This window comes from Littorina saxatilis, linkage group LG1 (genome assembly GCF_037325665.1).
Source record: "Littorina saxatilis isolate snail1 linkage group LG1, US_GU_Lsax_2.0, whole genome shotgun sequence".
NCBI classification, from domain to species: Eukaryota; Metazoa; Mollusca; class Gastropoda; order Littorinimorpha; family Littorinidae; genus Littorina; species Littorina saxatilis.
The window spans coordinates 75,083,534-75,108,193 of record NC_090245.1 but is presented as its reverse complement, the minus strand read 5'-3'; the positions used below and the strand labels follow the sequence as shown (position 1 = coordinate 75,108,193).

At 40.7% G+C, this 24,660-nt stretch overlaps 2 protein-coding genes across 2 annotated transcripts in view; both read left to right on the top strand.

The window, feature by feature from the left end:
* Positions 1-24,660, top strand: part of LOC138979161 (large ribosomal subunit protein uL24m-like) — a 34,241-nt gene that overhangs the window by 6,030 nt on the left and 3,551 nt on the right. The window lies entirely within an intron of this gene.
* Positions 1,114-24,400, top strand: LOC138979154 (uncharacterized). The gene is made up of 2 exons (XM_070351966.1): positions 1,114-2,081; positions 15,133-24,400. The coding sequence occupies exon 2, from the start codon at positions 15,133-15,135 to the stop codon at positions 16,195-16,197; it is 1,065 nt and encodes a 354-aa protein (XP_070208067.1). The 5' UTR covers positions 1,114-2,081; the 3' UTR covers positions 16,198-24,400.

Sequence of the window (24,660 nt, the reverse complement as noted above, 5' to 3'; positions counted from 1 at the left end):
GGGCACCCATTGGCACACAAGCAAACTAGCTGTTACTTTTTTCAGTTCTTCTTCTTCTTCTGCGTTCACGGTTGTGTCTAGGGTCGTAGTTCCGCTGCTGTGGTGAACTGGAACGTCGCTTTCAGGTCTTCTGACGTTCCCCAGAGCTTGGTCTCCAGAGTAGCTCCTTCAGTTCAAATAGCTGAACCTCTACCCCTGTCCTTCATTAACAAAATTTCACAAACACAATTATCTTTTTTTCAATGTTCTCTCCAGGCACCGGCAAGCCAAAAAATACACCCACACATATTATCAAATAGACCCAGATATCGACCGGTAGGAAACTAAGTCACAAAAAAGATGTGTGTCGCGTAACTTTCACGTCACTTTGATCGAAAACGGTCCGGAACGCTGTCCCGATTTAGCCTTCTCCGGACAGGTCATGGATTTAGGTCAAACCACTTAGAAACTAGGTCAAGCAGATTGCACCAACAAGGGGGCGTGTCTATAACTGACAGGGACGAGTACTCGTCATCTGCTCCACCTTCCTTGAATACATTTTGAAAGTTAATTTGTCTGTCATAACCTTTTCGCTCAGTTTTGTGCGTGCGTTTTGTTCGTTGGCTTAGTATTTTCTGACTTGCTAAGACACACACAAAGGCACACTTGCACACTGAGGGCACATTCACACACGCGCAAACAGAAAGTGTCTCTCACACACACTTCTTTCTGTGTGATCTGCCCCCCCCCCCCCCCCCCTGCCCGTGTCCAGCTCTTATGTTCGGTTTTGTTTTAGTCAATCTCTGCACTATTATTTCAGTAAATTCAGACGTCTCTCTCTCTCTCTCTCTCTCTCTCACACACTCTTGCATCCCTCCCCCTTAGTAGTCCTTGGTTAGCGAAGGGCGTCTGAGGCCGCAAGAGTCGATTGCGTCGCAACTCGGTGCAGTCAGCCGCTTGCCAACTACATTCCTCTCTCTCTCTCTCCCCCCCCCCCCCCCCCCCCCCCCCCGTATAAAAAAAATCTTTTATTCTTGTTACGTCTCCGTTTTTTGTCCTGACCCAGTTTGCTATAGAGCGACGGCGGCGGAAAGAGGGGTGTGGGGGAAGGGGGTACTTGGACGGCAGCCAACCAGTGCGCGCAAATGTGCCCTTCACAATCGCGCATAATGAGACGCAATGTAGGTTAGTGGTGGCACAGTCCTCTCTGTCCCTCGCCAGAAAGCTCCGCTCGCCCGACAGGGCCGGCGGTGGCGACTGCCGCTGTCTCTGGAAACATGGGAGCAATCTCCGTAAGGTGGTTGCTCTCGGACTTGGCTATTTCCGATTTTTTTTCTCCATCTCTTGTCATGCCACGTCGTTTGTTTGAACACACTAACTAGCGCGGCTGTGACTGATGGGGAGAGATTGTGTTACTTCTTCGCCTGTGATATTCACTCACCCTGCTTGCTTCTGTCTTCGGAGAGATAAGAAACGCTTCCGTGTCCGCGCTACAAAAGACTTGGATCAGCGCTGCTTCTGGAACTGCTGACTCTGAGATTTCCAACTTTTGTGTGTTGAATGGTGAACTTTATCGCGGACAGCTGCGGCCGGTTCAAACGGATTTTCTCCCGACGGTAGCAACAGAGGATGATACATTTTCTGTGTTTTGCTTTTCCTAATTTATTTCATCGTTGTATTTATTTATTCATGAGCATCCTGTAAAAACTTCATCGTGTCTTCGGTAAAAATCAAAAAGAAGAGATTATCACAGACAATTAGTGCCATAATGGAGAGCATCGATCTCTTGTCTCGTGGACTTGATACAGCGGTAATGAACAGCGGCACTAATACGCCGAAGATCGGTCAACTTTTCACCCTCTGAGAGGGTACTACTCGCTTCCTTTGCTGCTAGCGACGGATCAGCTGAGCGGATGGAGCTTTCGCCCCCACAACATCAACATTCCATTGTTGGACTCAGCCGTCAGAAGACGGCGCAGAAGGGTAATGGACAGCCCCATTCTTGCTGATGTAGGGGTGTGGGATCTGCACTCCTGCAAGATTGGCAGCCACTATTGTCACAGCGGGGTCTACCCACAGACTGGCACAGTTTGCTCAAGAAGGTAGGCTCCAGTTTTCGGCTTGTCTGTCTGTGTGAAAGATAATTAATGCATGAATTTTGTAAACCTGTCCACACTGCTTCGTTTGTGTGACTATTGTGTATGTTAAACTTGTGTAAATGTATGGGTGAAGTTGGTAACTTTTCAGAAAGAGTTTTTTTTTAAGTAGGCCGCTATGACGTTTGCAGACTGAATTTCACAATGGTATAATTTACTTTGCCCAGCTGGCAGTCCTGCTGCGTGATTTGTTGACTGTCTCATTTCTGTGTAGCCACAAAGTTGTGTTCCAGTTTTATTCGAGTCTTGTCAAGTGTGTCACATGTAACCGGCGCAAGCTGTGTCCTGTCAAACTTTATGATTCCGAAGCTTCTGAAAATTGGCTGCGGCCGGGTGTGTGTGTGTGAGCGAGAGAGAAGAGAGAGAGAGAAAGAGAGAGTGTCTATAGGGGGCGGGGAGAGGGGTGGGGCGAGCGAGCTGGAGTTCGGCTCCTCAGTGTTAGCTAATTGCTTACCTCACGAAACCCGATGAATAAGAGCGGCCAGTCTATCCGTTTTTCCTCCTCTCGTTCGCCGCTGAGCCGAAAAATCAATGTATCGATTTTCCCAGCTTACGCACATCGTAGCCTCTCCTCGAAACGGGCCTGCGATACTGAATGCGGGGCGGGAGTACGGTGGTAACCGAAGAGAAGGGAGGGAGGGATGGAGGGTTGGCGAACAGAATTAGGTCACGTATCTCGTCAGCGATTGGTGGAAAATGGGTCAGCCCTGCCCATCTATGGTGGATGGGTGACAATGTGGGTCACACAATGTACCGACAGTTCTGTCCAGAGACGAAAAAAGTATCGCTCAGCTAGATAAGATGTAGGTGAGAGTGGCCTAGTTTTGTGATCGGAATAATCGCAGCTCAGAGCAGGCAGAAAAGAGTCTATAGCGACCTTAATTAGTCAGCGGTATGTCGCTAAGGTCAGTTTTGACTACTTGACCCAGTTAAGGTCGAGTATGGCATAGCTGCCCGGGTCACGCAAGGTCCTGCCTGTGGTCACGGTGCCTCGCTCCTCGGTCACGCAAGGTTGACGGCCATCGGCCAGCCTTGCTTTGAAGTGGCCGCTCTGTCATGGCCGGTCAAGCTGCTGCAGGCATTGGGTCAGTGTCACGGACTCTTACTAGACCGGCAATCACAATGGTGACATGGATTTAGTAGTGAGCACACAGACACGTAATAATTTAGGAGTGGGACTAATTTAAAACGCATACTGAATGGAATATCATGAGATGATGACTTTATACACTCAGACACTTGGTAAGCTTAATGACATTGGGGATAAATAGACAAACAGACTTGTAACCATAATACAATAGAGAAATGGGTATTTTTGAAACAGAGTAAATTATTTGTGCTTACAGTGTCATCAGCACAGAAACAAGGGAGTGGTTGAGGGCTGCTGAGTAAATGCTGTAGGTTTATCTTTAACATAATTTGGTGAAGCACAATTTTTCCTCTTTTTGGTTTTAATCAAAGGTCAATTAGTACCTATGCAATCTAAGATTACATGAAAATCAGGTTGATTTAGATAACCTGTTTAGATAGGTTGTGTAGGCACAATTTTATTCCCAGTGGCACAGTATGGCACATGGAGCTGTGCATATCACCACTAACTACAGCTGATACTGTCATAGAATTTGGTCCAATGCCAAGCCACTACTCTTGTCAGCTGGGAGTGGATACTGAAAATGACAACTCATGCACAGACCCTTTTGCAGAACACTTCTCACATACAATACACACAATTACTTACACTACAGGCACAAACACACTACATACACATAAACACATGTGCACACACACACACACACACACACACACACACACACACATAATCTCTCTCTCTTTTTCACCACACATTTGGCACATTTGTGCACTCACATTTTGTCATGGGTATCAGAAGTCTTGTTTATTGACTGTGAACAGATAGAATATCAGGTGTTGTAGTTTATTGACTGGGAGAAACAAAATACCAGTTGTTGTTAAAATTGACCTGGCAAGGATAGAATTTGTGTAAGTGTTTTGGGTAGGGCAAAGGCAGGGTGAAAAGAGAGTCTTTTAACATTCACAGTGTAGAGTAGACATGGGTGTGTGTGTGTGTGAGAGAGAGAGAGAGAGAAAGAGAGAGAGAGAGAGAGAGAGAGAGAACTGATTTTCATTGCTGTAAAGAATGTGTAGAGAACTGACAAATCCCATTACTTTCAATAGATTCACTAATAATATGTTCATAAAGCAAATGTGTGAGTTTCTGTCTACATGTATTCAGTGTCTTATTTTCTGTCTGTATCTCTTCAAATACTGCATGAGCGCCTGTGAAATATTTTTCAGATGCTGGTAACAGTACGACCAGTGTGTTTTCTTTACAAAAACTAAATAAAACAGTCTTTTCGATAGTTATATAAGTAGCCGAAAACAAAAACAGTCCGTCACTCTTCTATTCCTCCTTGCTCGGTGGCAACGTTTTCCTCGGTCAAGCCGTAACGCTGTTGTAGATTCGGCGCCAGCTCTTCGCATCACTTTTGCAAGTGGCGTGAAGAAGGGAGTGAACCCTCTTTCCGTAGGGATACACCTTACGCGACTTGTTTGTTTTGCAGCCATTTTTGCTAGTGTACAAAGGGAAACTACTCGTATGAACAAGAGAAATTAAGTCGGGGAGATCTACGCACCACAGGACTACATGGCGTAGCTGTGAGAGGCCCAGGGCATTGTTAGACTGTAATTGTTATCAGAGACCTCCTGACTCGAAAGTTGATGCTGATCTTGCCTCTCCCCTTCCTCAACTGATTGCGCTGACAGAGGCGTGTCATATCATTCGGCGCCCGCGCAGTCATTGTTCTTGAAAATAAAAAGTTTAAAATCTTTGGAGCAAACATTTAATATAGCCAGGTAAAAACGTTCCGTGGGCTGAATTTTTGTTTCAATATAACCGGGATTTCAATATAGCCGACTTCAATGTAGCCAACATTTTTTTAACAAAGAAAAAGTAGAGCTTCAGCGGGGACCTGAAAAATTCTTTAATATAGCCGGGATTTCAATATAGCCTACTTCAATATAGCCGGGTTTCACTGTATTTCTATTCTCTAAAACAGCTTGTCTCGTTGGCACAGAGGTAGCAAATAGAAAGAAAAAAAGAAATTTTATGGGCTCATACAGGGCTGTCAGTCAGCATTGTGTTCATATTGTGACGGAGTGATGATCAACACTATTTGTTATAGCATGCAAGCGGCATAAGTTGTACTTGTATATATGCTGCTTCGTATTTAGCATGAGGTAGAACTGAAAAAGTGTAAACAGCATGTGCCTGTACCTTGAAAGTAGATTAAGATCTTTCAGAGTCAGTGTGTTTTGGGACCTGTAGTGTGTTAGTTTACCTTCAGCTGTTTCTGTGTGAACTGAACTGAACCGAAGTGAACGTAGCATTCTCAGGAAGGTACTTGTACAGTTGTACTTAGCATTCTCAAGCATGTAGCAGATATACTTTTAATCTGAAATTGTTAGCCGAGTTGCACTTTTGAGTTTCACATTTTGTATAATCATGTTTTAATTTTTTCGGTTTTTGAAACTTTGCTTAGCATGATTAATATTGTGCACCTGTTCACAGTGAAAATATACACATGGTAAAATGTAATCTGAGTGTGTGTTCTTATTTGATTCAATGGTGTGAGCTGAAAGTTGGTAATCACACATTGATTCACAATGCAACGTAATATCAGTGTACAAGTGAGAAGAAAAGATTGCTTTACATAATATTTCAGTCAGACTGCATTTTTCCAACACCTGTCGACTCAATAACAAATGACATTTTTCCAAGTATCATCATTAACAATAAAAGGGATTTGAACGCAGACCTACAGAGCACATGCATACGTGAACAGCTCAGATCATGGGTAATTTTAACACCTTCACATTTAAATGCTTATTTTATAGCCATCCATTGAATTGAGAAGAAAACAAAGCATACTAAACTGCTAAGCATGAATCAAACAATAAGAAAATGAAAAGAACCAACAGCATCGTTTTGTATGTGTGGGTAGTAAACACGTTTTATTTACAAAACACGGCGGAAAATGGCGACAAATTTGTTGCACAGCGACAGGTCACTTTCTTCAACCAAGGCCAGTACTTTCATACATGACAAAGCAAAGCAAATATGGCCTGAATAATAAAGTTATAGTGTTCCTTTGCGTGTCTGAGTGATAGTTTTAACCAACTATCTTCTGAAACGTAATTGCACTCAGCAGATTTGTCTTCCGCTCATAACTTTCGTGTCACACGGTCTTTGCGACGAACAGATAGATCGCATTCTCGCAGAAAATCATTGACAACACAGACCAGTCATTTTTAGCATTGCATTTGGGAAGGGCTACTATTATAGTGTGTTTTAAGAAAGAAAAACATTACAGTATCGGCAGAACACGACCAAATGAGTTTTCGTGTCACAGCGTTATGGGCGTGAGATTGTTTAGACTTTTTGTTCTCACACTGTAGCAAAATCATTGACAACACAGACAAGTCAGTTTTAGCATAGACATTGGGAAAGGCTACTATTATAGTGTGTTTTAGGAAAGAAAAACATTATAGTATCGGCAGAACACGACCAAATCATGACAAATGAGTTTGCGTTTTGGGCGTTATGGGCGTTTTTTCACACTGCAGATCATATCTCAAAAACTACGGAGTGGATCTTTATGAAATTTGATATGGATATTTTTGACTGGATTTTCTCATAGAAGGTTTTTCCGTTTATTGATAGGACAGTTTGATGACGTCATATTTTACCGTTTGCCAAAAGGTCGAGGCAGCACTTTCACAGTTACAGTTTTTCATCAATTTGATCGAATTTCTTATCACACAATCTCAGATCTAGGCCGGATTATGGGATTGCATTTCAGTTTGGTCACTTAAAGTTTTGTTATTGAAATGTTTGTTCGAAATATGTCATTTTTTCAAATTTTTAAAAACTAATATTTGAAACAAAAAAAATATATTGGTGTATTCCCTATTGCGTCCTGTATCTAAAACTATATATTTTTGTTGTTTTGTATTGATAATTATGCTTAAGAATGAAGAAAACCGATAAATAACCACTATCTTTATTTATGAAATACCCTAACCCTAACCCTAACTTAAAAACAACTTCTATCTATTCCTTACCATTTTCTGATTCCAAATATATATAGTTTCATGGTGTTTGACGTTGAAAATAGGCTAAAACTTAACAAACTCGGATCGTTGAATGGAAATTATACTTCCAAGCTCCGTGCAGCTGACAACATGATAAAAACACGTCATTTCAAGTGTGGAACACGCTCATGACGTCATACTGAAAGGTGATGAATTATGGCTTCACCTTGCGATGTTTCATTTCAAACATGGTAACATTTTTAAAGGGGTTTCTTTCTCAGATTTGCCCTCTGTCTGTCTCTCTATGTCTCCATCTGTCTGACTGATTCAATTAAATGTGTAATTACTTAGTTTTGCAAAAGTTAAACTAAGTAGGATATACCTAATTGATTCAGGTCTCTAAATTCTTATTGTAAAATTGTAAGTTTTATTCAAAACAAATTTAATTGGTGTTTTAAACTCAATAATGGGGCATGCTGTGATGAGTAGAAGAATGTGTGCTTACGAGCAGAAAAAGCCCATCAAAGTCAAGAATCGTGTTTTTCTTTTTCTATTTTCACCTTGTAGCTTCATACAGACACTAAGCAACAGTGTAGTTCCACTTCCAGTGCAATATCTTGTACTTTAATTTTGACCATCTGTGTAACACTTTATTGACCCATGATCTGAGCTGTTCACCCACATACCAAGTAAATGCTTTCATTGATTTAGTAATACAGTGGAACCCCCCTTTTAAGACCCCCTAATTTAAGTCTCCCTCCTTTTTAAGACCTTGTTTTCTCAGACTTTCTGTACATAACCTCTTTAAAATTACCCCCAATTTAAGACTCTCCTCTTTAAGACCAGATTTTTTGAGGTCGTAAAAGGGGGTTTCCACTGTAGTAGTCATTTTTGGCTCACGAAGTGTAGCCTATGCGATCGTAACTTTGTCTGTCTGTGCGTTTGTGCGTTTGTGCGTGTGTGTGTGCGTGTGTGTGTGTGTTTGTGCGTGTGTATGTCTGTGGTAGAAACTTTAACATTTCCGAGTCTATGTGTGAGTGGTTATCCAAGACTATGGATAAAGCTCGCATAAGATTACGTCACGGTCAAAAGTGTTTGACGTCAATTAATGCATCATGACGGCATGCCTCCCTGTAGTCTTTCTCTCTCGCGTGGTGTGTGTGGTCTCGGTCATTGTTATTTTGAGCGGGCCGAGACTATTTGGCAGTCGTGTCCCTGTAAGTAGGCTCAAACACTGTACAAAAGGAAGACGTGGAACTTGCGAAGAAAATGCGAAAAAGTGTTTGTGGGTTATCGTCCCTAGTCACATGCTGGCGGCGAAAACAAAATGGCGGATCGCGTAGGTACCGATCGTGTGCGAGGTGGTGGTAAATAATTGTGCTCGGCTTTTTGTTGCAAGAACGCCCGTTACAAACAGAGCTGCTTCGGGAAAACTTTCCACAAGTTCCCTACAGAAGAAAAAAGGTGGGTTGTGCAGTGATTATTTCATCAGGTTTACCTTCTTCAGAATGAGAATGCAATGGCTCGAGTCAACTCACTCAGTAGACTACAGCGTCAGCGAGTACTTACGACTGTGAGTGTGAGTCAGCAGTCAGTACAAAACAACAGTTTACACTTGATGACAAACCCGTGGGCATATTTGCCGAAACCTTTATCAAACCTTGCTTACGGGAAAACTACAGTACAAAGGTACATCACTCATCCGTTTTGCGTTCAGGCAGAGCGTTAGATTTAGACTGAAGATCTGATTTAGCTTTCTTTGTCTTTCCTTTTTGCTTAGTTTAACAATAACATTGTTGTTTTTATTGTCAAACTAGGTGCAGAATATGGATGCAATTCACAAGGCGAGAGGACTTTGAAAAGCTGCAGCCAGCTGCTGTTCAAGGTCTCAAGCTTTGTACTGATCACTTTGAGGCCAACCAGTAAAACAATCCTGCAGAGAGGATCACTTGTGTGGAATGCTGTCCCGACATTGTTTGCAGTGCCCAATCCACCACCGAAGGTTATTTATTTATTGGTTTTAGGTTTTTGCAAACCAAAGAAGCACACTATTAAATGCAGGTTGAGTAATGACAAGTTTGAGGCTGATGTAAGAATTGAAAACAACAGCATTGTTCCCATCAAATAATGCCTGTTTGCATTTAGCGCAAAAAAATGATAAGGCCAACAAAAAAAAGTTACTTATTTTGGATCGACGTCCTGATTATGATGATATGATGAACTTATTTTGCAAAAAAACAGCCCCAAATGGCAAAAAAGGTATAGGGTCGGCGTCAACAACAAAAAAGTTGTATGTTTCTGGTCACCTGACCCTACCTATGTTTTCCCGACGACCCTAGACATTTTTTTTTTTTTGCATTTTCAAAAATAAAAGGGGTATTCGAAAATCAATTGTTTTCCTGTTTTTCAACAAAATAGTTTAAAAGATGGTTTTAAAAAAAAAGGTTAGAAAAAAAATCTCCACCTTTAGTCATGTTAGGTCACAAAAAAGTCTGTTTAAGGTAACATAGGCCCCCCAAAAATAGCGTCGGTAGGTCGGCTTTTTAGTTTTGTATTTTAGCCATCTGAATATTTTAATTTTATTTTTTAATGCCCCCAAAAAGTCTAGGGCCGGTGGGAAAAAAATAGGGTCGGTCCGGATACCGTAAACAGATTATTTTTTGTTTTGCCTTACCAGAAACATACACTTTTTGTGTGTGGCCTAAGACCAATGCCATGAAATTGGGAGAAATGTTTCATTGTGACTGGGTGTTGGTTGTGAGTTTGTCAGTTAAAGAGCTGTGCAATTTGCAGGTTGCTAGTGGGAGGAAGCCACCATCGCAAAGGGTAGCTACAAATGAAGCCAGCACCGACCTGTCGCCTGATACACAAATTGTTCAACCAGGTAAGAGATTTTTAACCATGAAGAACACCCTGACATCAAAAAATGTTTAAACCCATCCATTACATAGTTGATAATCGCTGTATAGGGTGACGGGCGCTGGGGCGGGGTGGTAAGACGTCGGTCTATTAACTCGGAAGGTCGAGGGTTCGAATCCCGGTCGCGGCCGCCTGGTGGGTTAAGTGTGGAGATGTTTCCGATCTCCCAGGTCAACTTATGTGCAGACCTGCTAGTGACTTATCCCCCTTCATGTGTACACGCAAGCACAAGACCAAATACGCACGAAAAAGATCCTGTAATCCATGTCAGAGTTCGGTGGGTTTTAGAAACACAAAAATACCCCGCATGCTTCCTCCGAAAGCGGCGTATGGCTGCCTAAATGGCGGGGTAAAAACGGTCATACACATAAAATTCCACTTGTGCAAATAAATGAGTGCACATGGGAGTTTCAGCCCACGAACGCAGAAGAAGAAGAAGCTGTATAGGGCGGATGCATGGATGGATGAAATTGTACCTGTAGTTCCCACACGTAAAGATGGGAAACATATCCTGTTAGAGGCATGGTTTGACAAGAAACAATTAAGTGGCTCTATTCCCATCTCCCCCCCCCCCCCCCCCCTTTCCCCGTCGCGATATAAGCTTCGTGGTTGAAAACGACGTTAAACACCAAATAAAGAAAGAAAGAAAGAGGCATGGTGTGTGAGGAGTTTACCTGGTACTGTTGTCCTAATCAATCAATCAATCAATCAATATAAAGCTTATATAGCGCGTATTCCGTGGGTACAGTTCTAATGGCCTCACCCATTCAGTACCAAACAAGGTCAATTCCATCATTGTTCCACATCGAATCCATAGTTGCTAATACACTTCATTTCTGGCCTGCCTTCCTACGCTATTGTTTATTTTCATTTTGTGATTGAATTACACATGTTTTAATTTCTTCCAGGTTGTAACTTGTTATGGTTATGTTATTTTATGTGTGTTTTGTGTGTGTGTTTTCTTTTTTAGATGACATTCAGGCGATCCTGGAGGACATAGGATGTAAAGCATCAAAGTCGTCATCCTCCCCATCCCCTCGTGAAGCGGAACTTCGGCAGAAGGTCAACAAACTGAGGAGCAAGGTTTTCCGATTAGAAAAGAAAACGATGGAACCCCGTGTAAAACGAGCGAGTAAATTAGCCAAGCCTCCCAAGAAAGACTTTGTAATAGAACAGTTGTCTCATATATTATCAGGCGAGGCGAGCTATTTTGCCATTTATGCCTGTTACATATTTACCGGTTATCTGCTGCTGTGTCCATTCCTGGCAGAGACGGAACGCATGTTACCAAGGAGCCGAAGGAGAGTCGATGAGATGAGAGAATGTGATTAACAATTGCCAACTCTCTCCGTACAAAGAGGGTCCAAAATTGTATCAAAATATAGATCGTAGGGAATTCAAAATAAAAAAAAGAGACAAAACATGTACTTCGGCTCATAGAGCCTTCTTTAATTTTTGACTCAAAAGTCCATGCTCCGAGAGTCCTTTTTTTAATTTTGAATTGCCTACCATCTATATTTTTATACATTTTCAAAAAGATTCAACAGTCACCTTCCGTTATTCTTGAACTTGGCTATCCCAGCCTTACCTCAACATTCGATATTCCTGTGATACTTTTGACGTAAAATCAATTTTTACTGTAAAACACTTCGGCAAGAGGATTGGTCCAAGCAAACAAATAATAAACTTGTAAGATTTTTCCTGATATTTCCGATCAATTGCCTATGGTTTTATTTAGCTAAAAGATTCAAACGTCACACCTATGACCCATGGCTATTTTTAAGGGGAGAGTAGCATCCCTGGTGTGTTGTTTTTGATGTACCTTTTGGTCTGTTTACAGTAACATAGGCACACAAAAAGAGGGTCGGTAGGTCGGCTTTTCTTAATTTTTTTTTTTATAACCATCTTTTTAAATTATTTTGCAAAAAAACAGGAACAAAATTGATTTTTTTTCTTTTTCTTTTTCTCCAAATGCCAAAAAAAAGGTCTAGGGTTGGCGGGGAAAAAATAATAGGGTTGGTCGGGATACCGTAAACAGACTATTTTGCTTTGTTTTGCCTAAGCAATGACTAACACACTTTCTTTAGGGTCTGACATTGTATATACTATACAACTTTTTGGGGTATTAACTAAATACATGTATACAGTTTTTGATTCCTTTTATACTTTTTCACAAATTACCCCCCCCCTTTTTTTTTTTGTAGTCTGCCCTGGGGGCGGGAGGTCTCCTAATTTCGGTTTCTAGGGTCATCTTATGCTTCCCCATGAGCTGAGAACTTAATTTAAAATGGGCCACGATTTTTTTATTTGTATTTTGTAATTGTGCCTTTGTCCAGTCACATGATTTCACTTTGTACTTAAAAACTTGGCACTGTCATCATTTTATTGCTATTTATTGTTCAGTTGTTCAGTATTTATTGCTATTGGGCATCAGTTGTTCAGTTGCCCTCTTTCGAATGAGCCATGCATGCATTATGGATGTGTTTAGCGAATGGGGATACCTCAAGCAATGTAAAAAAAAGAAACAATGTGAAGCAAACATATAGCACCAAATAAAATAACCGAATCAGAATGGAAACTTCTTCAGTGTATGTGTGTGTGTGTGTGTGTGTGTGTGTGTGTGTGTGTGTGTGTGTGTGTGTGTGTGTTTGCTGTTTTAAATACCGAAAATGTGAAAATAAAGCAAGTCACAACATGAGAAAGATCGACTGTACTAGTCATAACAAAGCAGGAGACAGTCTGGTCAGCATGCAGCAAAGGGGAATAACTCATATTTAGCCATTCTCATTTCTAAGCATGCCCAATGAGGAAGTTATCCTTCTTCCCATTGTAGTTTCTTTGGTAGGCTACATGCAGACAGACAGATCTAGATCTAGTGTCTCTCTTTCTTGCACAGTGTCACCTAAGCTTACTGTGTGTGTGGGTGTGTATGTGTGACGGAGTGATTGAGTTTGTGTTACTGTTTGTTTATTTCTTACGTGAGCCTTGAAGGCTTCGCCTCTTGTTGAACAGTAGACTACACAAAGCAAAACCGACTGTGAATGTTTGTAAACATTGGAAAAAGTGTATGCTAAGGTTTATTTTCAAAGGTAATAGTTCATAACACTGACTTGTCGTCAAGGTGTGTAGCAAATCAAAATTGTATAGCTGAATGTGGAGTGTTCATGGTGGTAGAAATAAAATAATGACATTGTGAAAGATAGGGCTCAGTTAGATTTGATCTATAAATTAGAAGCGGACACCCAGTGCCCCATTTTAGAGTGCTGAGTACAGAGATACCTGTAAACCTGAACACCTGGCCACATAGGATAAGCTAGTCTCTTAGATTGAGTCTGTTGATTAGAGATCTGGGTTTATACATGTACTCTCACGTTATCTTTATGTGTCACCCAAACTCACCATATGTTTAGTCTTGTGTTTGCATTGACAGTATAGTAAGCGTGACTGCTACCTGTGTGTGTGTGTGTGTGTGTGTGTTTTGGAAAGAGAGAGAGAGAGAGTGTGTGTGTGTGTGTGTGTGTGTGTGTGTGTGTGTGTGTGTGTGTGTGTGTGTGTGTGTATGTATGTGTGTGTGCATTCGTGTGTGTATATGTGAGCATGCACAAGAGAGCTTTTCTGTGAATGTGTGAGAGGGAGTAAAAATAGAGGGGAGAGAGAGATAGAGTATGTGTGTCACTATTAGTGTGTATGTTATACTTTTCTCTGCTCATGTAACAGTTGACTTGCCCCACACAGTATAAGTCATGTACCAGTAATGTGTTTTTTGCTGTGAGACATGTCTTAATTTTCTCTGAAATGTCTGAGTTGGGTCACAATCAGTTTTTGTAATGACAATCATTAGAGAACAAGCCTTTGCGTTGAAAGGATTACACTACACATAAGTCAGAATTTTCTATAAATTTGTTTTCTATGACTCTCCTCTCTCTCTCTCTCTCTCTCTCTCTCTCTCTCTCTCTCTCTCTCTCTCTCTCTCTCTCTCTCTCTCTCTCTCTCTCTCTCTCTCTCTCTCTCTCTCTCTCTCTCTCTCTCTCTCTCTCTCTCTCTCTCTCTCTCTCTCTCTCTCTCTCTCTCTCTCTCTCTCTCTCTCTCTCTCTCTCTCTCTCTCTCTCTCTCTCTCTCTCTCTCTCTCTCTCTCTCTCTCTCTCTCTCTCTCTCTCTCTCTCTCTCTCTCTCTCTCTCTCTCTCTCTCTCTCTCTCTCTCTCTCTCTCTCTCTCTCTCTCTCTCTCTCTCTCTCTCTCTCTCTCTCTCTCTCTCTCTCTCTCTCTCTCTCTCTCTCTCTCTCTCTCTCTCTCTCTCTCTCTCTCTCTCTCTCTCTCTCTCTCTCTCTCTCTCTCTCTCTCTCTCTCTCTCTCTCTCTCTCTCTCTCTCTCTCTCTCTCTCTCTCTCTCTCTCTCTCTCTCTCTCTCTCTCTCTCTCTCTCTCTCTCTCTCTCTCTCTCTCTCTCTCTCTCTCTCTCTCTCTCTCTCTCTCTCTCTCTCTCTCTCTCTCTCTCTCTCTCTCTCTCTCTCTCTCTCTCTCTCTCTCTCTCTCTCTCTCTCTCTCTCTCTCTCTCTCTCTCTCTCTCTCTCTCTCTCTCTCTCTCTCTCTCTCTCTCTCTCTCTCTCTCTCTCTCTCTCTCTCTCTCTCTCTCTCTCTCTCTCTCTCTCTCTCTCTCTCTCTCTCTCTCTCTCTCTCTCTCTCTCTCTCTCTCTCTCTCTCTCTCTCTCTCTCTCTCTCTCTCTGTCTCTCTGACTCTCTCTCTCTCTCTCTCTGGGGATTGGATTGCAGTGGTTGTCTAGAGTTTGAATAAGAGAAGATATTTGGTTTCAAGCAAGATCAATTGCAGAAGCCAAAATAAGAAAGACTAGTTGAGAACTACGAAAAACATAGTCTGTTGATGAAGGCGATAATGTTGTGTTTTATCTTTTATCACCTTTCAGCCTTTCTGTGAAAGTGGTTCACAAGATGCCTTTTTTTGTGTGTGTGCAGATGTCGTACAGCACGGATGCCAGTCAGGCAGGGAATCCTACAATACCAGAAGGGGTCTTGCTTGGACTGGGGAACCCACTTCTCGACATCACCGTCTACACCAACGCCTCCTTCCTCCAGCGCTACGACCTTGAGCCCAACAATGCCATCATCGCCACTGAAAAGCACCAGGAGATGTTCCATGATATGGTGGAGAACATGGAACCTGCGTATTTAGCAGGGGGCGCAACACAGAACAGTATCCGCGTGGCCCAGTGGCTGCTTCAGAGGCAACATGCCACCACTTTCTTCGGCGGTGTGGGTGATGACAAGTTCCGTCACATCCTGGAAGACAAGGCTGCGGAGGTTGGGGTCAAGGTCATCTACCAGGTGCATGCAGGGGAGAGGACTGGGGTATGCGGTGCCATCATCACGGGCGAGGATCGATCCTTGGTGTCGGAGCTCGGGGCTGCGGAACTCTTCACGGAAGACTTCCTGCACCAAGCGGACAACTGGAGCTACGTGGAGAAGGCGCAGTTCTACTACATCGGCGGCTTCGTGCTGCCCGTCAGTCCCCAGGCGGTCATGAGCGTGGCCCGTCACTGCAACAGGCATCGCAAAACCCTGGTCATGAACTTGCACGCCACGTTCCTGGCCACGCACTTTGTGGATCGCTCTCTGGGCCTCATGCAGTACATCGACATCCTGTTTGGCAACGGAGATGAGGCGGCAGAGTACTCCAAGCAGGCGGGTTTCCAAACAGACGACATCAAAGAAATGGCGCTCAAGACAGCTGCACTCCCCAAGGTCAACAACGAACGTCCTCGCATAGTGGTCTTCACTCGAGGCAAACAGTCCACCATCATCGCCATGGACGGGAAGATCCACGAAATTCCTGTTGAACCTATCGACCCCTCCCTCATCGTAGACACCAATGGCTGTGGGGATTCGTTTGTCGGGGGGTTCCTTTCCCAGTTGGCGCAAGGTCGCTCGGTTGATGATTGCGTTAGGTGTGGGTCGTATGCAGCAAAGGTTGTTATACAGAATTATGGCTGCAGCTTTCCTCCCAAACCTGAGTTCTCTTAGCTGAGGCCCTCCACTGGTAGCATTAGTAACGTTCTAGCTAGTCAGTACTTGTAGTGTTACTGTGGAGTTTATGCAGCTAAGTCAGTACTTGTAGTGTTACTGTGGAGTTTATGCAGTATCAGTGAGGAAGTATTATATTGTTTACATTTGAAATTATGCATTTCTGCCAACAATGAAAAAAAGTGCCTGGATTCAGCGCTGATCCCTTGTTTTTGGCGTTAGATATGTTTTATGATTTGTTCTTATATCCCCCTCTAACCACATAAGTGAAGTTGTGATATTGTTTACAATTCTTTTTCTATTCATATAAATCCTTTTTTTTTTCATGATGCCCAAGATTTTATTCACAATGCAAAAATTCTATTATTTTTATTATAATGATCTTATTTTCCTTTTCTAAAAGTCCCTTCTTTGAATATTGCGAACGAATCTCGTAAAATAATCAGGCATGGAGTTAAACTTGCTAAAAGCGTACACTTGAGAACAAAACTATTTGACATTTACAAACACAGCACAACGGAACCTAACAACTGTGGATACTCATCTTACATATGATTTGCATATTATGGATTCTGTCGGATGTGTCAGCCAGCCCTTTTCTGTATAACAACCTTTGGTGCCTCATGCTGTATTGGTCTCTATTAATATGTTCAGTTTATGTTTGTCAGTGTCATCTTTTATAAATAAGAGTTAGAGAGAGGAACCCCCCGCGGGTTAGGGGGAGTCCCATATTGGTTGGGACGAGAAAGAATTTACCTGATGCTCCCCAGCATGTCGTAAGAGGCGACTAACAGATTCTGTTTCTCCTTTTACCCTTGTTAAGTGTTTCTTGTATAGAATATAGTCAATTTTTGTAAAGATTTTTGTCAAGCAGTATGTAAGAAATGTTAAGTCCTTTGTACTGGAAACTTGCATTCTCCCAGTAAGGTAATATATTGTACTACGTTGCAAGCCCCTGGAGCAAATTTTTGATTAGTGCTTTTGTGAACAAGAAACAATTGACAAGTGGCTCTATCCCATCTTCCCCCTTCCCCCGTCGCGATATAACCTTCGTGGTTGAAAACGACGTTAAACACCAAATAAAGAAAGAAAGATAGAGAGAAGAGAAAATGTTTTGTATGAGTGAGTGTGGAAGGGTGGCTTGATTCTGCATGCGTGGCTATCTTTTGCATTTGTACATTTGAAAGTGACTGCATGGTCTTGAAAAATTATGAGCCGAGTATGTTGCCAATCACGAGTGCAATTCCTATTTTCATCATAAGGTTAATTTTTCCATTGATCAGTCTGTTGATTACTTTGTCTACAGTGTATTGTTGCATCTGTTCACAAAAATATACGAGAGAAAAATGTGCATGAAAATGATTTTTGAAGGAATGTCTGTCAGTCTGTTTGGTTCATCATAAACCCATAGGAATGAAGATGTGGTTGTTATTAGGTTTTGAGATAAAATTACCACAGATGTTTGTGTGCCATTGTATGCATTTTTTGTTTGTTTGAGAAGTTGATGGAATGCTGAGAATCAAGTATGGTGTGAAAATTACTATATAGTATTGTGAGTCTGGAGAGGTGATTTCAGAAAGAAAGGCTGTCAGTACATATATGTATATATATATATATATATATATATATATATCACAATTGTGAGATTGTAGTAGAAAATAACATTAGGTTGTGTTTGTTTGATTGGAGAGAGCTGCTATGAGAAGCTATGAGAAGCAATGCTGTGATATGCCACGCCAACAATTGGTACAATCTCCACCCACTGGAAATTCTTTTTATTTTTTGTTTGTGTAACCGAATGTCGGAACACAACAATCACCCTTGGAGGCGAAGTCCAATCAAACAGGATTGAGAATTTTAGAGCTAATTTCTTAGCCCTATAAAAACTGTTATGGTTACACATTTGTTTTTATTTTGAGAGCTTATTTGAAACATTTAGATGAAAAGAATATACAAAATGAAAAGAAAGGGGTAACAACATAGACATGCATGGATATCTTTATCAGTAAAGTAACATACCCTGAGATGAACAAAGTCCAAGGACAGAAATAATTTGCCGTCTGTCAAGCTCTTTCTCCTTCCCTCTCCCTGCTCTCTCTCTCCTCTCTCTCTCCCCTCACAGGCAGGCCCTCACCCCCTCCCTCCCGCCCTCTGATCCATCTGTGGAGATTGTACCAGCTGTTTTAGGTGTCTGTCTGTCTGTCTGTCTCTGATGAGAAACAGACATGTTGACCAGCCTAAGCCTGCCACTTGATCAGTACACCACGTACTTGTGTGTATAGTACTACTGTGCTTGATGTGTGTACCGCACTGTTGTACAGAGTTCAGCGTGTACTTAGCTTTCGGTGTAAGTGTACTGTTGCTCTGTACAGAATGTGTGTACCACAGTCTTGTGTAGAACTGTACACGTTTGTTGTTTTTGTGTAAAGTCTTTGCTTGAGTTTCAGTTCCAAAGCCCATGATTTGGTTCTGAGTTTGGAGTAGCTGTGTAACGTTCGCGTATTGTCTTCAGCTTTAAGTGAACCGATGTTTGCTCGGACGGAAGATTATTGTATGTTTGTTAGTAAGGTGAAATATACTGTTTAGATGAGTTGGTGAAAGATCATGACATTTGACTTGCTTCGTATGAAGTGAGAATTGTTCTCCTTCTTTTCGTTTGCATCAACTGTGTGTTTGTTAAGAGATTGTGCTCCACTGATATGATATGAATTGCATATTATTTGCTGATGTGATTAACGATGAAAAGGATTTGATTAAGCATGCCTAAAATAAGCAACAACATAGGAGTTTGCAGCTTATCTTTGACAGAGTCAGTTACTATTTCTATGTTGTCAAATGGCTAGTATGTATGGCTCTAAGTATAAGTACATTACAACTGAAGTTGGCACAAATGAGTGGGCATTTAACCAAGCGAATCCTTTACTGAATGTTAGTGTGGTTTAAAAGAATGATATGCTAATATAATGAATTGTGTTTGAATCTAAGTACTACAAAAACTGAAGTCGGCACAAACAAATGGGCACTCAAGTGAATCCATTACTGAATGATAGTGTGAACATTGTAATCATTTTTTGCCATATTTAATCATAGATCTGACGTTTGTGTAGCAAAATGACTGGCAGATGGTCTCACCACAATGTCTTTTTTTGAAGAATCCTGCATGGCTGTCAGTGTTATTTGGTAAACTATTAGATATACAAATGTGGAGAAAAAACATATCAGTGCATTAACATTCGTATTTTAATCCACTTGTATATTGTTATGCCTTCAAGTTTTGAAACAGATCTGTCCGCACTACCCCCCCTGCCCCTCATTATACCATCAAAATCAGGTTCTGCCTAACCTTAAAATAAAGTTTTAAAACAAAACAAACCACTAACTTTTATATTATTTAATTCTTAAATTGTCATTGAACTTGAAGGCACAATGTTCTCTTTTATCCTTGGTTGACACATGGTATTTTACTTGGAACTTTGACACTCATGCAGGCTCTCTTGAAATCTGTCTTTGGTGGTTTTGATTGAAGCAGTCACAAGACGGTGACGAAAAATGGCATTGCGAAACCAAGCTTCTCAGCGACTTCGTCTGGTTAATTGAGATCAGAGGTTGATTATAACCTGGTGCTATTTCATCAGTTGTACATCAGTGCTATTTTCATCAGTTGTGCATCAACACTATTACAAATTTACATCAGTTGTACATCAGTTGCCACCATTTTATGTCAATGATCAGCGGTTGTAATTCATTATTCTTGCCAACTTTGTTGTTACTGTACATTTGACATTGACTAATGTGATTCAGATAATCATTAATGAAAGAATGACATCTTACCAGAAGAAGAAATTGAATTGTTTAATTTGTCATTATCAGTCAAAACATACTGTTTTATTTCTGTGTCACAAAAAGTGCTTTATTTGTCAAGGCTGCAGAACATCTTGAAAAAAGAACTAGAGTGTGTCCCTTTCCTTTCAATTTTTTTTAATCAAAAGAAAATGAGCACTGTTTTAGATCTGTCAACACTGTTGACATTTAGAAATAGGCTTTTTTTTTATAAACTACACTGCTACAAGTTTCCCCATCTTCAGGTCGGTTTAAATTTACAATGTAAGAAGTATCTGAATAAAAATAAGGATTTTGACACTGCCTTTCCCAGAACCATTTCTTGCAACACAGTTGAGTTTCTGATTCATTCAGCATGTGTACTTCTGCACAAGCAGAGCAGATAGCTGCCGAATGTTTTGCTGGAATCTGTCTGTGTTGGGGAATAGTTTCTGAACCAACTCTGTACATAGCATGCAGCTTGTTGTGTCAATCTGTCGTATGGTCTGTCCTTTTAGCTGTTTTATAACGCACAAGATTGTAATCATGCCGCAAAAAACTGTTGAAGGATAGGGAACATGTATAATCATGGTTTTATGCATATATATAATGCTGTTTATCAACATTATAGAAACTATTTTTTAATTGTTTTTACGGCAAACTACTGTTTTCAAATATATCTACATAACTTTTGTTTTTCTTTTTTTCATATCTTCAGAAACAGTAAAAGTTCAAGACATTTTTTTTTAATGGCTTTTAGGGTTTTGCGAATACATACATGTTATGAAAACTTTCAGAAAAGTATGCTAGGGGCTGTAAAAGATTAAACTAAATTGTTCCAGATTCTTTAGTTTTGAGATCGTGCTAGGAAAGTTACAGTGCCAAAACAGACCATGTGAATAGACTGACAAACAGTTCAGCAGCTCCACAGGCAGCAAACAGGTGTACAAACAGATAAGACGAAGGCTGTAGCTGTGTGTATGAAGAACTATAATCAGTGAATGTGAGGTCTGTCCATGGAGAAGAGAATGTGATGATTAATGTTCAACACCGCACAACTATGAGTGCTTTATTTGAAAATGGCATTTCCAATTGCTCAGATTTAGCATTAATGACGTTGACGTAAAATGTGTCCATTGGGCTGTTAAAAACTTTAACGCACATGTGAACGTGCTTTATATTTGATGTCAGGTGTACATTTTTTTTTTTTAAAGATTTACAATAGAATGAGTTTTGGTTAGCAGCCCTTCTTCCTCACAGCCTAGAACGAAAGAAAACGTTAGAATCATTGTACTTTGACTATTATCTTATCTCAAAGAGGATCTCATTCATTCAACATATACGTATGTGTCCTCTGCCTGTGAGCAGAACACACGTAACTTAACACTGTGATCTCTAAGAAAAACTTTCATATTTGCCAAAAGGTACAATGAGAAAGAAGAAAAATTCATTTAATTAAACCATTAACTTGTTATACTGCTTTCAAGATTGCAGTCTTTTCATCACTGTTAATACTGTGAAAAGTATAGGGAAATGTCATTGTTAGTTTGTGAATGTCTCATTAGATCATGATACTGTAGTTAATGTGATTCGTGAAGGCAGAAAACTATTTGGCCTTTGCGAAATGAGTGAAAACCACACGCTTTCTTGAATTTTTAAGGGCAGCACAAATTGTATCTGCTTGTGTTTTAGTTGTTCTGTGGAGAGATGCGAGTGAAAATTCAATGTTTTGGGCAAGACTGACAAAAATTGTGTTGTTGATGTATCAGTTGAGTCACCAATGTACATACCATCACGAATCTTATCATTCATTACACCATTTTCATATCATGCGGAAGATTTAGGAGGGTACATGGCTGACACCTCTCTCTCTTTCTCTGTCTTCATCTCTTCAATATTGTCCATAATATGCAGAAATCATAATGGTCTAGGTCTCTGTTGCTCTCTCCGCACACACGAAGTTTCTCTCCTGTCGCTTTTCTGAAGTGGCAGGTTGGGGGCGGAAGGTGGTGTGGTTGATTTGCTCAGGACCAGCAAACGGATGAGTATCCCGGTTGTTTTGTACAGTCTCCCCAATGGAGGAAATGTGAATCCTTCCCGGTTTGGGCTGGAGTTGTCAGTACTCTTTGTGGGGAGTTGAATTCTCCCGCAGAGTTCGTTTTGTCATTAAATTGTTTTTTTTCCGATAGTTCTAGGTCATTTTTTTGGTTTGGTATCTTTGATTTCAATTTTAAGACAGTGTTATCATAAAGTTATGAACACAACGGAATCATGAAGAAGACAGTGTTATCATAAAGTTATGAACACAACGGAATCATGAAGAAGACAGTGTTATCATAAAGTTATGAACACAACGGAATCATGAAGAAGACAGTGTTATCATAAAGTTATGAGCACAACGGAATCATGAAGAAGGGTATTATATGGTATGGTCTTGAATATGCGAGTGGTGTTGTGCCTGTTTTAAGTTATCAGCTGAGTGGCTTGTTAGCGGCCGACTCAAAGCTTACATTTTCCTAGCACTGCTCTGGAGTCAAATGATTGACGATTGATATTGTGTCCTGTCGGTGTAGCCTGTAGTGTTGCCATGGTTTTAATGGTCAGCGCACTTGTATCTGCAAACTTCTCTGCTTGATGTAAGATGACTGGTGTATGTGCATTGCTTTGTGGCCATGACACAAAAGTATGCTTGTGGTCAGTTAAATCGTGTAACTGACCAAATATGTGATCTGAAGATACTCTCGAAAGATTGTGCTTAAAGTATAGAACAGCACAGTTGTAGTCTGATGATAACTTTGCAACTCTGTTAAACAACATTTTTTGTAAGGATAGTTGATTTCTGGAACATTTAATTAAAACTGAATTGACAACACAAAACATTCACATTTAGTTAATAAGTAAATGTTCCATCTTGGTTTTTAAAACAATACCAGTCTATCTGTTTCAGATATATATTTGTTTTGATACAGTATTTGTTTTGCAAGTTAAAAACCCTTCTATAAAAAAAACCACTGTGTTGTTTTCTGTCCTTTTACAGTAAAAAGTAAGTTTCGTCAGTGATCTCTTGGTTAGTTTTATCACTACCATCTTTTCTCTGCTCTTCGTGTTGTGCTAGAACTTCTAACATTTACTTTGGATTTTTGCAATGACTTGGTGTTTGTATTCATTTTTACTTTGCAACAGATAAGGATTGTTGTTGCTTTGTTATTTATTTTTTACATTGTTTATTACAATATTTATGCCAATAGATCAGGATACTTTTCAAGTTGATTTATTTACACTGTTTATCAGAATATTAATGTCAGAATTTGAGTATTCACAGACAGTCATGTCATGTGATAATGTAATCTGTCACGCTCAACTAACCCGGCTAAACACAAAATGAAACTAAACACAAAAAGATGCATTTTTAGATCAGATTACCTGCTCCTCTTTTGTCCTCTGTACCTTGAATTGGGAAAAGTTACAATTTCATGTGATGCTCTTTGTATGGTTTGCATCAGAGGCACAGTGTGTTTATCCTGTGTTAACAACTCAGCTCATTATCTTGGTAGATCTGGCCAGGCTTTAGCGTGAAATAAGACCATCGCTCCACTGGGACACATACCCAAAAACAATACTGACTGCTTCCTATGCAGGGTGGGATTTTTGTATGAATTAATTTCTTAACTACCCCCCGCGGGTTAGGGGGAAGAATTTACCCGATGCTCCCCAGCATGTCGTAAGAGGCGACTAACGGATTCTGTTTCTCCTTTTACCCTTGTTAAGTGTTTCTTGTATAGAATATAGTCAATGTTTGTAAAGATTTTAGTCAAGCAGTATGTAAGAAATGTTAAGTCCTTTGTACTGGAAACTTGCATTCTCCCAGTAAGGTCATACATTGTACTACGTTGCAAGCCCCTGGAGCAATTTTTTGATTAGTGCTTATGTGAACAAGAAACAATTGACAAGTGGCTCTATCCCATCTCCCCCCTTTCCCCGTCGCGATATAACCTTCGTGGTTGAAAACGACGTTCAACACCAAATAAAGAAAGTGTCACAATATGTGTCAACTATCCAAAACTTCCAAGCCTGCACAGCAAGCAGTGAGGATGTTGATTCTTGGTAGGTGTCCACGTGGAGGGATGGCCTTGCCCTGTGTGAAAGCCTGGACACATCTGAGACCATGATCTCAATTGTTAACACAGGAAGGGCTGTGCCTCTTAGCAAAATAAAAAGGAGTGAGAATAGGCGAGGAAAACAACGCATCACATGAAATTGTACAGAGTTGTGCTGGCGCTTTCACCTTCACTCATGAATGTTATAATTTCATGTCAGTACTCCCAGCTGCATCAACGTTGTGATACCTCCCATTTTGAAATAAAAAAAATTCTTGTGAAATTAATTTTTTTTTTCATTGTTGTTTTGTTGTCCTGTGCAAAAGGAATCGGAGATGTGCGGAAAGTGTGTGTGTGTGTGTGTGTGTGTGTGTGTGTGTTTCAAGGTAGCTTCCATAGCAAAGTCAGCGTCTCCTGCAAGTACAACACATTAAAACATACTTGGAAATCTTCCTTCAACAAAAACACAAACAAAACAAGTCGCGTGAAGCGATATAAAAACATTCAGTCAAGCTGTCCGCATCAAAGTAATATAACAGATTAACAC

Bases quoted from the DNA above. Each gene is read 5' to 3' on its own strand.
- LOC138979154 (XM_070351966.1), top strand. From the start codon at position 15,133: ATGTCGTACAGCACGGATGCCAGTCAGGCAGGGAATCCTACAATACCA.